Below are 15,957 nucleotides of genomic sequence, written 5' to 3'. Positions count from 1 at the left end.
CCGGTCCTTTAAAACTTTATTTTAGAGTCGCCGTCGTATGTATGTATGTATGTATGTAAGCAAAACTTAAGCTTTTGTGCTTGTGTCTGTGCACAGTCATCAGCTTGTGTGTTGTGTATATGTGTGTGCTTATGTGTGTGTGTGTGTGCGTATACATATAATATCACCCAATAAACATAAACTGACAACTGTGTAACTCGTGCTGGCCGATAGCTAACAGAGCAAACAGTACGGCTTAAATTAAAGATAATAAATAAAAAAATAATAAAAAATTATATGAATACCAACACTACAATATAATATAAATACTATACAATATAAAGAAAAAAATAGATATATAGACTATTTATATAAAAATATGACTGTGACTCAATTCAATCAAGCTCTTCTTTACGTGAAATGAGATTAACAAGAAACGTATGTATTCAAATTTTCATTAAGGGGCACACGTTATAAACTTAATATACACGCCGAAAGTATTTTAAGAACAATTTTTATTGGGCAAGAAGGGGTTAAGGTTGCTCTTTTGAAGAGAAGAGGACAGAAAGAGATGTGCGTGTGTGTGTGCGGCGTGCTCTCTTTTGAGTTTGTATGTTTGTGAATGGCTTCAATACATCTGAAGTCGATCTAGTTATTTATGTGGCGGGCAAAAGGTAAAACAGGTTGCATAGGAGGAGTTTCAACGGAAAAAATAAACAAAATGGCGAAAATGCGAAATCACTCACAAATCCAGCATTTAAGCCCAAGAAATCAGTTTGCAATTTCATATAATTATCTACATATGTATATGTTTACCATTTTTTTTTTGTTTTTCATCCGATTGGTTTCAAATTGACTTTTAAAATTTGTTGGCACAGGTTGAATAATTATCATAACCATGTCATAATGAGATATAAATTCTAACAAAAGGTGTCGATAAGACTTTTTTTCCTTGTGAGCAAAACTAACTTTTTAAGTACAAAACTTGGAAAAATTGTTTATGCACACCTAATTATTGTTGTTTTCATCCACCAGTTGGCAACTGACAAAAACACAAATTAAAATGGATTTTAAAAATATATTTTACACAGTTCTATTAATTCCATATCAGTTATGAAAATCCTTCATAATTTGGTCAGTTATGATCTTTATTTAAATCTTGCACTGTTAATTCCTTCGTTAACTACTAAGAATTTGAATAACAACTACTCCCTTTATTTATCTACTTAAATAAAAGTAAGAACAACGACAGGGGAAATACCCTGTCTTCTGCTCCCAATTGTAATATAAAAGTTCAAAACATATACATATACAGAAATGATGGATCAAGATGGATCCATTTCGATTCTTATCTTATGCTGGGAAACGGCGATGGGATGGACTTGTTCATAAATACTGCTGCATTGACTCTGATTTTGATACTGATCAAAAATCGGTGCACGAAGAGTTATGCTGCCTGTTATATACATTTGTTTCATACCATTATACTACGTATACAATAAACTGATTATTTACTTCGAACGACTTTGAACGCATTTTACTTACAAAAGTGCGTCAGGTGTTATGTTATGACTGCACTACGCCAATTAACAGCTGTTGTTAACTGCGTTACGCCATTGAGCCGCATTCGAGACTAATCGATAGTTCAAATAATCGATCACTCGCAGTAGTGAAAGCCAAGCTTCGTTTTCTCCATGTGGCAATGCAATTTCGATAAGCTGGCAGGGCTTGACAGTGTGTTGACAGTGTTGACAGCGCGCGTTGGTAAAGAGTGACCTGTCTGTTTAAATTTACGCGGCAAATTCAAATTTGGCATCTCGAGCAGTAGAAAACCATTTGGTTTTAACTTGCATTGATTTGACCGCAAGTCGAAATTTATTCTAAGGCAACTAATATTAAAATTGTACTAATTTAAAAGCTGAGCATAGTTGTCTTAAAAACAATGTATATGTCAGTTATTCATCTAACCTAGGATCGGTAATGGAAATAACTAAAATAAAACAAAAATAATTAACAGTAGAAATTTGAAAAAAGCTTACAATTATTCAAATGATTGGACAAAGTTTATTATTTTTTTTCCGTCAGTTAACAAAAAACGTGCCTAGGTAGAAACAAAGCGGTAGCCGACAGTACAGATAAATAATTACAAAAAAGGTCAACATTTACGGATTAGTTTTTCTTCTCCTCTTCCTTTTCAACCTCAGGATATTCCAGTTTCACACCAGGCTCGCAGGTGAAGATGGGACAGCAGAAGGGAAATGGTGCCGTCTTATTGGTCTTCTCGGTATCCAACTTACACTTATCGTTGGCTAGCGACAACGGCAAAGGACCGCAGTCTTCTACAAGTTCCAAGAGCCTGTATATATGTATATATAGAACGTTGAATGTATATTGAATTTTAACAAAGTTATTTATTTATGATCTTACTTTGAAGGATTTTCTTCGTTTTGAACGCAAGTCGAACGGCCACAGAATGGCGTTAATTCCCACGTCTTGCCGGGCTCTACTGTAGCACAGCGAGTCGATGCGAAACACATTCCAGGAAAATCTTTAGAAATACCAATTATTTTAGAAAAGATTTTAAAAATTATAGATTGAAAAAATTTGAAAATTAATTTACATTTTTTAATATAAATATAAATGCAAGAAAGTTTGGTATTACAAGAATTCAAAAGAACGCAACCTGCTTTTTATCTATATAATATATATAAATGAGGCATTATACATATAATCATATAATCCATTTTATAAAAAGTTTAGCAAACAAATACATATATACAACTTACAATGCCGTTGACTCGATGCACAGAAATACAAAAAAAACGTATCTCAACTAAGAATCTACGTCCCGCGTGCCCATTCTCTTGGTTGGCATTGATTTGAAGAGGTAAATCGCATTGTAATTTGTATGTAGGTTTTACTCGAATGCTTTCGAAACAGCTCAAGCGAATACAAATTTGTTGAATGTGACTGGGGCAGTGCCATAAACTGGCTTTCGGTTTCGCACATATAAATTAATATATACATATACATATACATATATGTATTTATATATATAAGTTGCCACGACTACATTATGTTTAACTATCAACCGTTACTCAATCAAAAGTCGAACTGTCTTAAACTCTAAATCATATCGACAGCTTTTGACTCGAAAAAAGGAAAGGATTTAATAACTCCGAAACCTGTGACTCACCTCGGAGCACATCGGCCGGAATGAGCCGTTTGTAGATTTTGATTTCACCATCTTTCTGCGCATCATCTGCGGCTGCTGCTGCTGCTGCGGCTGACTTTTCGGCAGCCATAGCAATGGCAGGGACCAGCAGAAAGGCCAGCGCGAAGCCAGCTAAGATTGAAGTAAACTTAATCATTTTTCTCGTTCTTTTTTTTTTAACGACCGACAACAACAACTAGAAAATGAAGTTCAGATCGACGATTCCGAACGCCGACCAGAAACAAGTCCGCTTCAAGCGAAAGTGAACACCGAATTGAGACTACCGGACGAAGTATTACCACTATTTATAGGCGAAATCATGCTTGTGGATTTTCGAGTTTTTGTTTTGTTTTTTTTTTTTTTTTTTTTATAATGCGTTTTTTTTTTGTTTTGTAGATATGACTTGCCGCTCGGTCTGTGGCTGACAAAACGGAGCTTTGTCGACTTGGATGTTGACGTCGATATTAGCGTATGTATGCCAGTTACACATACACATACACATACACATACATTTGTATGCATGTATCTGCATAGTTTATAAGACTATGTATATGTATTTATCTAGATGTGTATGTGCTCGCATATTGCATTCAAAATGTACTGTTGCTTATGAAAGGTATTTCTCAAAGTTGACATATATGCATGTGTGTGTGTGTGTGTGTGTGTGTGTGTGCGTATGTGATGCATAACATGGACATGTACGCACTTATGCATGCAAAAAGAGCATTAGCTGAGCCGGTCCTGAAGTCACGTCACCAAATTTGGTACATCTACTGTAAAACACAGCCTGAATCAGTTGAAATCCAAATTACATATAGAAAAAATCGAATCGTATATCCTGCCTATCCTCTTCTTGGAAAGTATCGTTATTCTGATGTAATAAAAGTATTTTATTTGTGAAGTAATTAAAAAGTTAAAGTTAAAGGACAATTAATTACAATTAAAAATATACTCATTGGTAATTTCCTATTTTAGTACATCCCTAGATTACTCTAAACAACGGTAACCGCTCAAAGGCTGAATGAAACTGATTTGAATTTATTTACCCTGCACTATTAAATAAAACGCACGAAAACTTTACAAATATGTTAAAATTCGAATTTATAAAGAGATTTATTTTTTATTTTATTTAGGTTTAAATAATGAATTAAAAACTGCAACGGCTAGTCCATGCGATTGAAAATATATTTTTCAGCTATAAGCATTTCGTCAATTTTAGTGCCAAAATAAGGAGAACAGCAGAAACAATGGGTTGGACAAACAGCCAGCGTGGCCAAACTAGAAAAAATACTGTTTTCCAGAGACAACAAAATCGTAAGTATAGCCAAATTTTCTAGATGTACTGTGACTAAAATAATATTCATATTATTGACAAAAAGGAAAATGTATTACATTTAATTGTTAACTTAATTCATATTTTTGTTTTAAGCATTTAAATTGTCCGACCGATAGTCAAATTAACGATATATTGGTGACAAATGGAAACTATCGATAACAATATAGCTCCAATCGTTACACGTCAATTTTTAGTCGCAAAATTTGTGTGAAAATCTAGAATCTATTTATTTCAGCAGAACACGAAAGAGAGAAATGGGATTGACAATATCTAGTTTACTAACGCGACTATTTGGCAAAAAACAAATGCGCATTCTAATGGGTAGGTCTCTCGAATGCAGTTTGATTATACGTAATGAGAATACACCTCCTTTAATTTGACGGTAAAGTTCCAGCCACGCAGCCATATATGTATGTGCAGCCATATATGTATGTATGTACATAGGGAAACACTCATGTATACTCATAGCATATTATTTACACGTACATATATACATACGTTCACGTTGAGCATCAAGTAAAATGTTTTTGTGTTGTCTCGTGCGCAGTTGGCCTGGACGCTGCCGGAAAGACAACCATTCTGTACAAATTGAAGCTGGGCGAAATCGTAACGACCATTCCAACAATCGGATTTAATGTGGAAACCGTGGAGTACAAAAATATATGTTTCACCGTTTGGGATGTCGGCGGCCAGGACAAAATTCGGCCGCTCTGGCGTCACTATTTCCAAAATACACAAGGCCTTATTTTTGTCGTCGACTCGAACGATCGCGATCGGATAACCGAGGCCGAAAAAGAACTCCAAAACATGGTAAACAGTATATATTCTTCCTATGCACGTGCAATGTTTAAATTTTGTTGTATCGTTATCTTCGTTTATAGCTTCAAGAAGATGAGCTAAGGGATGCCGTGCTCTTAGTTTTTGCCAACAAACAGGATCTACCGAACGCTATGAGTGCTGCCGAACTAACTGACAAGTTGCACCTGAATCAATTGAGAAACCGCCACGTAAGCTATTCCTTCTATCCTCTCACACGACTCTTGGGTAATTTGATCCTTTTATATATTATTTCAGTGGTTTATTCAGTCGACTTGCGCAACCCAGGGACACGGTTTATATGAGGGACTAGATTGGCTGTCAGCTGAATTGGCCAAAAAATGATCTGTAATAATTTCCAATCAAGCGCTAAGATTTTGTTTTGTCTTCACCATGAAAACAATTAACATTGAATAGATTCTTAATAAATATGTATGTGTATGATAAGTCAAGATCTTCAAACATGTTTGCAATTGAAAAACACGACAACATAAACAATTATAATTAAGAATGGATTTAAATACAGGTTCGTTTTATATATGTATATAACATTTTGTAATCAACAACTTTAAATTACGCATACAAACAAAAAACTATACCAAAACGCGCAGCCATGAAAAGATAAATGTATGTACAATGTGTGCGTAGTTTGTGATTAACAAATCATTTCAGCACTAAAATACATAAAGATAACTATCAATTATTTGCTAATACAACTTTGCTAACTGGCTGCTTTAAACTCAACAAAAAGAGGTGTTTAAATGGAGGTAACTTAGGCGACACACAAAATTTGCTAAGTAATACAATATAAATAAAATATAAAATGTCTGCATAGTAAGTACAGGAAAAATGATAACTGGCTGCTTTTCGAAGTAACGAACATTGGAATGCATATGTATGGAAGGTCATATACAAATGTGTCTAAATATAAGGCGGTCGCTTCAATTATCTATATATATATACACATTGTACATACAGCGATCGATTTGTGACGCAAGGATTATAACAACTGCATTATTGTAGCATTTCTCCATTAATACTTATCATATACGTAGGCACGCATTTTGCAATGCAAGCAATAATACTAAGCTATTCCATGAAAGTTTCAAGTTTGCGTCAGCCCCTGACATGGCCAAATGGGTGCAGTTGCTCAACATGGCAATAATTATTGCTGCTCAGAGGTCAATATCCAGCGCATCCGGTGCCAACAGCATGGGCTCGCTATGGCTTTCGTCTACCAACGAGGACAGCGAGTCATTTATTATGACCGATGATAGGTCCACAGACTGGTGCTGATCATCGTCGACTGCATGCGATTGCTGCGATGCAGACAGAAGCGGATCGTGTCCAGAGCTATCGCAATCGTTTAGCATGTCAAATGCTGCATTTTGCTCGTTTCTTCTATGCTGATGCAGCTGTCGTCTCGTGTGCTGACAATTATCCGACGAGGCACAGCGGATGCTGCTATCAGCACGGAGACAGTCGCGCTGCAAATCAACGCCCAGGTGAACACCACCACCTGCTGTCGTCGCGCAGTATATGGCCGCGTCTGAGCCACTCTTATGTCCGTAACTATTGGCTATCGGCGAGTGGGGCGCGGACAGCAAATGGCTGCTGTGCGAGGAGAGCATCGGATCGCCGCCCTGCACCGGATGCTTGCAGTCCTCCATCAGCTCGTCAATTTGATTCAGGCCCATGCCAGGTTCACTGTTCATCACCGGCAGCTGTAAAAAAACAATTGGGTTTCATTTAGTTTTCGACACTCGTGGATTTCGGATGCTCCAAACTTGCCTTGTTCTCGCCGACATCCTCCAGGAGCGACGCACTGTGCCGGCTTTGTGCCACGGATGCCGAAAGTGTTGGGCTCGGGCACTTCAGATACGAATTGGCTGGCGTAGGCGCAGATACTGAGGTCATATTATAATCGGAGAGGTGTATGCCATGCGATTTGGCCTGCATTTCCAATTCCTGTGGGCAAAAAGGACCACATTTAATCAAAAATTGTAATCAGATGCAAAGGATCAACTGCCTCTACCCGAATGCGAGTTATCAGCTTTCTGTTCTGCAGCTCCATTTGGCGTTGTCGGCTTTCGTTTTGCCTCAAGCGTGACACTTCGTGCTTTAAGCATTTTATATAATCCACGGAAGATTTCAGAATTGTGCCCTTATTGGGTCGGATGTCGCGGACAACCTCATAGAAGGCCTCGCTGCCCTTGGGCAGCAAAGTGCCCAGCTCCTTGATTCTATCATTAATATTAAAGCGTCGCCGTCGCTCAACTGAAAAGGAAAAGTTCAAATCGATTAAGCGCGTTTTAGTATTAGATTAATCACTTTACTCACTCATATTGTGATTGTCCTTCTTCTGACGATCCTTGGCCAAAGCATTGATTTCGGCGTCAGTCAAATTTTGTGGCTCCTGCTTAATTGAAAGCTCGGAGCCAAAGGTTTTATCAAAATTAAATGAATCGTTCTGAAGTATGTCATCAAAGAGATCGTCTGCCTGCAAGCAAAGGCACGGGATGTGTTATCTTATTTATTATAGATCCTGTATTTTGAAAAGGGCTTAATCAGAAATCAGAAAAGCCTCACTAGTAAAATAATGAAACTTTCTAATTTAATGAACTTGATGAAAAATTAATTTTTACTCCCCTCAGCAAAACGCCCTTTAATATATTGTAACAAGAACAAGAGTTTGAAAATTTCTTCTGCATTTAATTGCATTTTAATATAATTCACTTTTAGTTTGTCGCATTTATATTCAAATATATCAAGCAAATGGTAAAAATTAGAGTTCAATTTCTTAATTTTCAATTAACAAGTTAATGATCTATGAAACTTGTTTAAACCAGCCCAAAGTTGGAAAAATTAGCTATAAACTATTTAATTGCCTTTTCATATATATGTATATATACATATATGTATATGTATATTTTTCTAGAGACTACAGCTCAAAATTTGTGATGCTAGCTTTTAAGGCCCAAAAGACAGGATATTGATACCGATTTTTATATGCATCTATATAGTTCGGAAACTGAGCAAGTAATCGACTATCGGCACTGGAAGGATCAAGGCTCAAGTCACTAGCAATTTACGAGAATATCTTTTACATGTTTCCCATCCCGATGAAACCCTATTTATAATCCTTTGCCCTTTGATAATGATGCAAGCAAATTGTATCGGACTAGACTCTCAAAAAGCTTTCCATCAATACAAAAGGCTTCACATAATCATAAAATAAAATTTCTGCTTCCCAGCACTAAAGGTTAGAACCGTCCGAATGTTTGGCATCCAATTTGATTTGTTAGTTGTTTAATTTGTTTGTGTTTTTTAGAGTACACACAGAATATAAGCTACACGATACTGTTGTTCAAGGTAGAATTTAATATGATTTTCGTTTAGCACAAATTCAGGTAATCGTGATTATTAAGCAGTCGTGCTCTACTGATTACGAACCCCCCAAACATTGATATCCCAAGTTGATTGCGTAAGTAATTGACACAACATGTAGATGAGGCCTCTGGAAATATGGTATATATCTTGCTTTTGGGCTGTTACTCAATTTTTTTGAACAGAAGTAGCATATTTTGGGCGCCGAATCGCAAAGAGAAGTTGCCAAGGCATGAGTGTTCGGTCGTCCGACCCGCCGTGAATTTTAAATGCAGTCAAATAAAAAAAATAATAATAATCCAAAATAATCATAGTACTTATTGTCGAATGTGGCCGACTAGGAGATACCCTCAGTTGCCTAAGTTACATTCATCTTTGAGTTATGCTCAAAAATATTTTAAAATCGATTTTTATAAATCTGAATAATGGCTAATGTAAAATGAGTGATGACTAATGACTAATTACATTGAGAGCGTTGTGGCTGTGACGTATGGGATATATGATTTTATTTGTTTTGTTTTCTTTGACCAGGATAAACGATAAAAGCTGGTAATGAATAAAATAATAATAAACGTTAATTAAAATGTCTTCACTTACATCGCTGTCAAATGAGGGTAGCTGCAAGCAAAGAGAGAAAACAGGTTATGTGGGTTAATAAAATTGTTTTTTGTTTTTTTTCGGGTATTCTCTATATTGATATTTAGAAGAGAATAGTATACATTTTATGCCATAAGCTTGTAATGGATCTGACCAAGCGAGGCAGTCTCTTTGTTGTACCCTCACTTCTTTCCTATTTTAGATAAGAGGGGTATAATAATTATAAGAGCTAGAGGTTATTTCAGATTATGTAATTGGATTTGCATTGGCATTATAAACTTTTTATTGTGTATATAAAAAATTGTCATCCACAAAAACCATGATTTGAAGAAAATTCTGTGCTTAGAGCTGGGTAAGAGGTATCTCCTCATCGTTCACTCCCGACTCGAGCGCACACACACACACACACACACACACACACACACACACTAAGGTTAATGGACATACGTGACAATTAGAGAGAGCAATGAAAGAGGCAAGTATTATTGAATGTATGTCGCGACGGGCGGGTCGGTTGCCAGCTCAATTTGATATGTACGTTACGAAACATTACGAATAAAGGCTTAAAAATCGATTAGAGTACTTTAGAGAAACAAATAAATAAATCGAATGCAATCGGTATCGTTGAAAACTGCCTCATTTAAGTCAACATTAACCAGTCAGTAAAATTGACATTATCATAAAATGAATTGAACGCCCAGCAATATGTACAAAGTGGGTGCTAAAAGAATGATTGAGCTTACAATAATGAACTGCCCCTATATGTTATGCTTCTACTTGGTTCAATTTGTATATTCCTTATATTTTTTATTATTATTTGGTCTTTTTTCCTCAGCTGTTCCTGCGAAGCGTGCCGTGTGGCCAGAAAGTGAAAGGAAATTAAGGTCGCCCTAAAAGATTTAACGAAAAAAAGTCCCAAGGCGGATTTTGATTTGATTTCAATTCAATATGGAGAACGTTTTACGTTTGCCTAATTTCATACAGGACGCTAGAAAACAACTGAAAATGTTAAACATAGGAAGTAAATATTCTCCAAGCAATCAATTGTTATTCTGGCTTAGAAAAATAGATTTCAAACTTTCTGTCAGCATTTTACGCTTTCGCCGCGCCTTAGTTGGGTTCCAAACCAAGAATTCCACTTTTTTAATTACAAGCGGTAGATTCATAAATGGTTTTTATTTATAGATCAAAATCAAATTATCTTCATAGTTCATAATTAATAATCTTATATTTAATACATATGTGTGTATGTGTGTGCATTGTACAACTACCACAAAACCTATTTCGCCCATTTTCTATGAGAAGGTGCATAATGAATATTTTAAGTAAATCTGATACCAAATCAGAAGTCAGTTACACTATAAGTCATACCGTCTTTAATTACGATTTTAATTATATTTTGAGCCCATGTACGCACATACATACATGTATACATACAAGCACACAGAGATTAGTAGTTAGTTTGTAATGACATAAATTCTGGCTCTCACACAAATATGCATCTAAACATGTGTACATACATACATGCGTGCGCATACATATGTACATACGCGCTAGTGTGGAGAGATAATAAAAAAGAGAACCTAAATTGTGCACGTTATCTAAGCAACAGAAATCTTATTGTCATTACGTCTACACCCAGGCAAACAAAATAAATAACTTGTCAGTACGTAAATATGTATGTTTGCACAAGTGTGTGTGTTCGAGAACGTGGAAGCATAAGACAGAAGCGAAATTTACAGGTTTGAACCGAATTCAAAAGAGGGGAATGGAGAAATAATTAAACAATATTCATTCCTAGACACATACACATTTATTATTATGTCTGTGTTAGGGAGCCCGCATTGAGCTTACAATTGTTTCATTTTTAATTCATTTCTACACATATTAATGCATTCATTTGTTAAGCATACACACACATATATATTATAATAAAGTATAATAATATGCATATGTAAGCAGTTCAGTTAACAGTTTGCCGGTTGAATTAAAACCGATTCGAAAAATCAACTTACCAAAATGTGAAATGCCCTTCGAATGATTTTTCCTTGAACCGCTAATATCAATAACTATACCGTATGTACTTTATCGTTTGCGAGCTGAGAAATTTCCCTTTAAGCATTTAGAGCCAAACAGATTTGGAGCCCGTCTTCAAATTTATAAAGCAAATAACCCTGGACCCAAACCATTAGAATAGCGTTTACCGTATTCGGTAAATGCCAATTTTGAATGGAGATCAAATTTAGGTGGCAACTTCTAATGAAAAAAAAAATTTGCATCCCTGATAAAATGCCATTTCGATAATTTATACAAAATCCACAGATGAATGTAACTTGCATTTAGCAATATGTATATAAATCAAGCATTGAATAAGAACCCCACATGAAATATAGTCATCAGATTAAAAACAACACATAAAATGATGTTATGTAGTAATGTCCTGGTAATTTGGCATAGTACTGTACCCAATGTATTGAATAGAAATGAAAAAAATATGTGTATTATCAACAGCAATTGCACAAATATTTGTTAATTATAATTAATTGTAAATATTGCCAGCAGCGAGTGCCGTCCGGTCTGTCGCATATTCGTTTACACTCGTTCATTCAGTTACCAACCATATAAAAAAAAAAACATTCACACAAAAAAGTCAAATTAAAACAAGTTTCACGATCGGTTGCCAAGTTACCCACAAGTGTGCACATACATATGTACATACGTATGTATGCATGTATGTACATATGTATGCATGTGCATATACAAGTGTATTCAAATATAATTAGTATGCCCAAAGTAAGTTGTTTCGTATGTAATTACATACATACATATTCTACATGTGTGTATGAATATACATACATTCGATGAATACCCTGCCCAATAACAAAGTTACCCACACAAGAACGAATTTTAAAGATCGAATTAACATTAATGTCAAGCGAGGGCAAAGACGTCTGTCAGTGTGCAAGTGTGAGCTGTGCTCCTCCCACCAAATAATTAAGTACTCTCTCTCTCTCCAGTGCTTGCACTGCAATTGAGGTTTTTGTTACTCAGCTCTTGCGGAGAGTGAGTAGGACAGGAACATACCTTGGTATGCCTGCGTGATATAACGCTGAGTACCGGCATATTTATTCGTCGGCTTGTTCGCTGAATTCCTCTTTCGCTCCCTTTTGGTTTGTTCGGTGTCCTGGGCGTAGGAGAATCCGGCCTAAGACCAATCCGATAGGCAACTGGTGTCGCCAGGCGACAACGCTTGCTGCGCCTCTCCGACAGACTGGCGGCCGACAACCAAGGTAGAACGTGCATTAGACCTCGATATTTTTTTTTAAATTGTTATTACGTGCGGTTCTCGGTGTGAAGTCGTCACGGTCATTAAATTTCGGTGCTTGTGCAAATGTGTTAAGATCTGTTATCTGTATTAATCAGGATTTGCTTTGCATGTTAATGCAATTTCGATCTGTTTATTTATCTGGTCTTAAATCACAACTCACTAATCCTTAAATATTCTTAAATTGTAGCCGTACAAACGAACCCACATCATTTTTGATATATGTTTTTTACACTGCCGCCGGTTTTAATTTGATTATGTAGATTAAATAGATAGGGGCATGCTTTGTTTAGCGCCTCCTCTTTGTTTATCTTGACCTATACAAACTGATAGTACATTTGTAAGATAAACAACCGCTTGAATGGATTATCATTGAATAATATACTATCAGAAAGATATTCCGCACACAAATTTTTCATAAGTACAAGCCATGACAACCTGTTTGATTGACTGTTTCAAGTCGTCAGGCCAATGGAAAAATACCGTTCATTATTTACATTCACCGCAGCTTACGATCAATCGCCGCATTTCAAAAGCGCAAAAAAATCCCAACAAAAATACCAGACGACAACTGTCTGACAAAAGCTGTTTTGCGTAGTGTGCAGCGTTGCCATTTTAGCTACTTTATAGTAGTCAGACAAAAACGTAATGTGATTTACGAAATTTCACATACAACTGTGAAAATTTGACGGAAAAGTGGCAACTATTTCTTTTTTAAATTATATTCTTTAAAACAGCGAATTTAGCTTTGAAAAACGTAAAACAAAGCGCAACTTTTCTTTTAAAGGGAATATCAGCCTCATAGCATAAATCACGTTGGTTAGAATTAGATTTGATGATGTCAATTTTCGATGGAGATAAAACGCAGCCTGCAAGCCCTTTACATGAAAAACTATCTACAGCTTGTAATAAAGAAGTGGGCAATAACAATAATAAAATATTTCGAAAGTAAACGAAATAAAGTATAGAATATGGAAAAGTTAGGCTCAAGAATCGGATTTTTATTCGAAATGCCACTTACCTCTGACGCACTTGTTGCCACAGAGCTTAGACTTGGCGACATTGGAGCAGACGTCGATTGGAGAGGGCTCGCTGTACTGCTGGCCCCGGAAAAGTTGGAGCTGCGCATGGTATTTGGTATGACAGAAGTTCGAACCGAGTTTGAACTTAAAGCAGTCTTGCCGCCGTACAAGCTCTTGGTTAGACCTGTACTGCCATCGCCTGCACTCTGGATCCCTTCCAAGCCGTTGACAAAAAAACTTGAATTGCAATTTCCGCCGCTGCCGGCTCCAAATGAGGACAGGAGCGCCAAATCGTCGGAATGCATTGTCTTTTTCCCAACACCCGGAGCATCGCCTCCGAAGCTGTTCGGTCTTCGGTTCACCTCGCTGCTGCATTGCAGATTCCCAGTCGAGGTAGAGTTGTTGCCGGCTTTGTTCTGCAAAAATGCGTGGAATATAAGTGGAAACACTTTCACCTAATGCTGCTTTATTATCACCTCAAAATTTTGGCAGCCCCAGACGGATGGCTTGAGCGATTCACTGAGATACTGTCGCACCTGATTCTTCTGCTTTTGGATGACGTGATACCGCGTCGGATTCTCAAGAACTGTGCTCACCTAAAAGTCCGTTCAATAATAGATCACTAGATGGCCCAATAAATTTGAATAGTTAACGTTTTACCTGAAGCACCTGAGGCGGAACATCCACACCGATGCTCTGTAGAGGTACTTTCAGCGCCACAGGACTGGAGGCGGGCAACCGTTCCTTTTGGCCCAGCTGCGTGGACTGATTCAAGCTGGATGAACTGCCGCTGCGATTACTATCCGCAACCTCAAAGTCAAAGCAGCTCGGCGGTAGGCCAAACGCATTTAGCATCGTCTGATCCTGGGCCTGCAGCATCTGCTGCTGCTGTTGCTGCATCATCAGCTGCTGCTGTTCCTGCTGCTGCTGCTCGCGCTGCAGCTGGAGTTTCAGCTGTGTCCGAGACGTGGGCATCGCCGTTTTGAATGTAGGTCTAAATGGAAACAAAGAAGGAACAATATGTAGTATATAGTATATAGTATATAGTACGTAGTATGTAGTGTAGTAAGTAGTATGTAGTATGTAGTATGTAGTATGTAGTATGTAGCATGTAGTATGTAGTATGTAGTATGTAGTATGTAGTATGTAGTATGTAGTATGTAGTATGTAGTATGTAGTATGTAGTATGTAGTATGTAGTATGTAGCATGTAGTATGTAGTATGTAGTATGTAGTATGTAGCATGTAGTATGTAGTATGTAGTATGTAGTATGTAGTATGTAGTATGTAGTATGTAGTATGTAGCATGTAGTATGTAGTATGTAGTATGTAGCATGTAGTATGTAGTATGTAGTATGTAGTATGTAACATAGTATGTATCAATCAATGCAAACGCATGTCATTCAAATTGGTTTAAATTAAAACTTGTCTTGAGGTAATGAGGAAGGATTACCTACCCACCCGTCACTGGAGGCAGACCCATGACGCGGTTTTCTCTGGTTTCACTAACAGTAATATCACCCAAATCTACAATGCTCGGATCCATTTCGAGGATCATTTCCAAATCTTTATCTATCCCAACGGTAACTCGAATGTTGGTGGTACTCATTGGCTTCTGGTTAGAGGACGGCCTTTTATCGTCAGGCTCATCGAGTTCCATTAAAGTAGACGGTTCCACGCCGACTTCAACGTCTGTTGGCGATTGGTTATATTGTTGGCCTCGCGGTGCCAGCTGCTGTTCTTGCTCTGGGTAGCCATTTGGGTCCATTTGAATCGGAGACATTTGCAATGTTTGAACACGCCTCAAAAACTCTTGGAACTCCTTTATTCGCTCCTCCGATAGAGGCGAAATGGGCGCCGTTTGCTTAATAGCTTCTATGTTCCGTCTCTCCGGACTCTCCAACATGTGACTCTCCAACTCGAAATTATTAATTGATTGATCAACACTGAATCCATCTTGCGGTTCATTATTTTTAACTGGAATTTTATTGGCCGCCTTCTTACCCCAATAGGAAAACATGTTTGTGAAATTATATATCGGATTTAAGTTCCGTTGCTTCAATTCAATAAATATTCAATCCAACATTAAGAGGCCTTGATCTTGTGTATGCAAGGCGAAATATGAATGCGGAAAAACTGATCTTTCAGCGAGAGAGTATTGTTGAATGCGAGCCTGTATGTAATGTGCATATATATATGTATATATATATATATATATAATATATATGACTGCATAGATACAGATATAACCGTGTATATACATATATTGTATCTACACACAT

The 15,957-nt window shown here is 37.0% G+C and overlaps 3 protein-coding genes across 6 annotated transcripts; 1 reads left to right on the top strand and 2 right to left on the bottom strand.

The window, feature by feature from the left end:
- Nucleotides 1-2,020: 2,020 nt before the first annotated feature.
- Nucleotides 2,021-3,475, bottom strand: LOC6636219 (uncharacterized). Its single transcript, XM_002059684.4, has 3 exons — nt 3,176-3,475; nt 2,407-2,527; nt 2,021-2,335 (listed from the first exon to the last, which is right to left on the bottom strand). The coding sequence occupies exons 1-3, from the start codon at nt 3,348-3,350 to the stop codon at nt 2,149-2,151; spliced, it is 483 nt and encodes a 160-aa protein (XP_002059720.1). The 5' UTR covers nt 3,351-3,475; the 3' UTR covers nt 2,021-2,148.
- Nucleotides 3,476-4,686: 1,211 nt separating this feature from the next.
- On the top strand, nt 4,687-5,797 carry Arf4 (ADP-ribosylation factor 2). Its single transcript, XM_002059683.4, has 4 exons — nt 4,687-4,850; nt 5,077-5,339; nt 5,411-5,536; nt 5,604-5,797. Exons 1-4 carry the CDS (start codon nt 4,784-4,786, stop codon nt 5,688-5,690), a joined length of 543 nt encoding a protein of 180 aa, XP_002059719.1. The 5' UTR covers nt 4,687-4,783; the 3' UTR covers nt 5,691-5,797.
- LOC6636217 (transcription factor Mitf) lies at nt 5,069-15,710 on the bottom strand. 4 transcript variants are annotated; one of them, XM_002059682.4, is made up of 9 exons: nt 15,133-15,710; nt 14,337-14,670; nt 14,153-14,272; nt 13,676-14,092; nt 9,330-9,350; nt 7,686-7,845; nt 7,381-7,622; nt 7,137-7,313; nt 5,069-7,069 (listed from the first exon to the last, which is right to left on the bottom strand). In XM_002059682.4, exons 1-9 carry the CDS (start codon nt 15,693-15,695, stop codon nt 6,521-6,523), a joined length of 2,583 nt encoding a protein of 860 aa, XP_002059718.2. In that variant the 5' UTR covers nt 15,696-15,710; the 3' UTR covers nt 5,069-6,520. The 4 variants fall into 4 exon arrangements, with proteins under 4 accessions (XP_002059718.2, XP_015024011.1, XP_015024012.1 ...); XM_015168525.3 differs by lacking the exon at nt 9,330-9,350; XM_015168526.3 differs by lacking the exons at nt 13,676-14,092; nt 14,153-14,272; nt 14,337-14,670; nt 15,133-15,710 and adding an exon at nt 12,414-13,106.
- Nucleotides 15,711-15,957: the final 247 nt, after the last annotated feature.

Source organism: Drosophila virilis, chromosome 6 (genome assembly GCF_030788295.1).
Source record: "Drosophila virilis strain 15010-1051.87 chromosome 6, Dvir_AGI_RSII-ME, whole genome shotgun sequence".
In the NCBI taxonomy this organism is placed as follows: domain Eukaryota; kingdom Metazoa; phylum Arthropoda; class Insecta; order Diptera; family Drosophilidae; genus Drosophila; species Drosophila virilis.
This window is presented reverse-complemented; position numbering and strand designations above follow the sequence as displayed.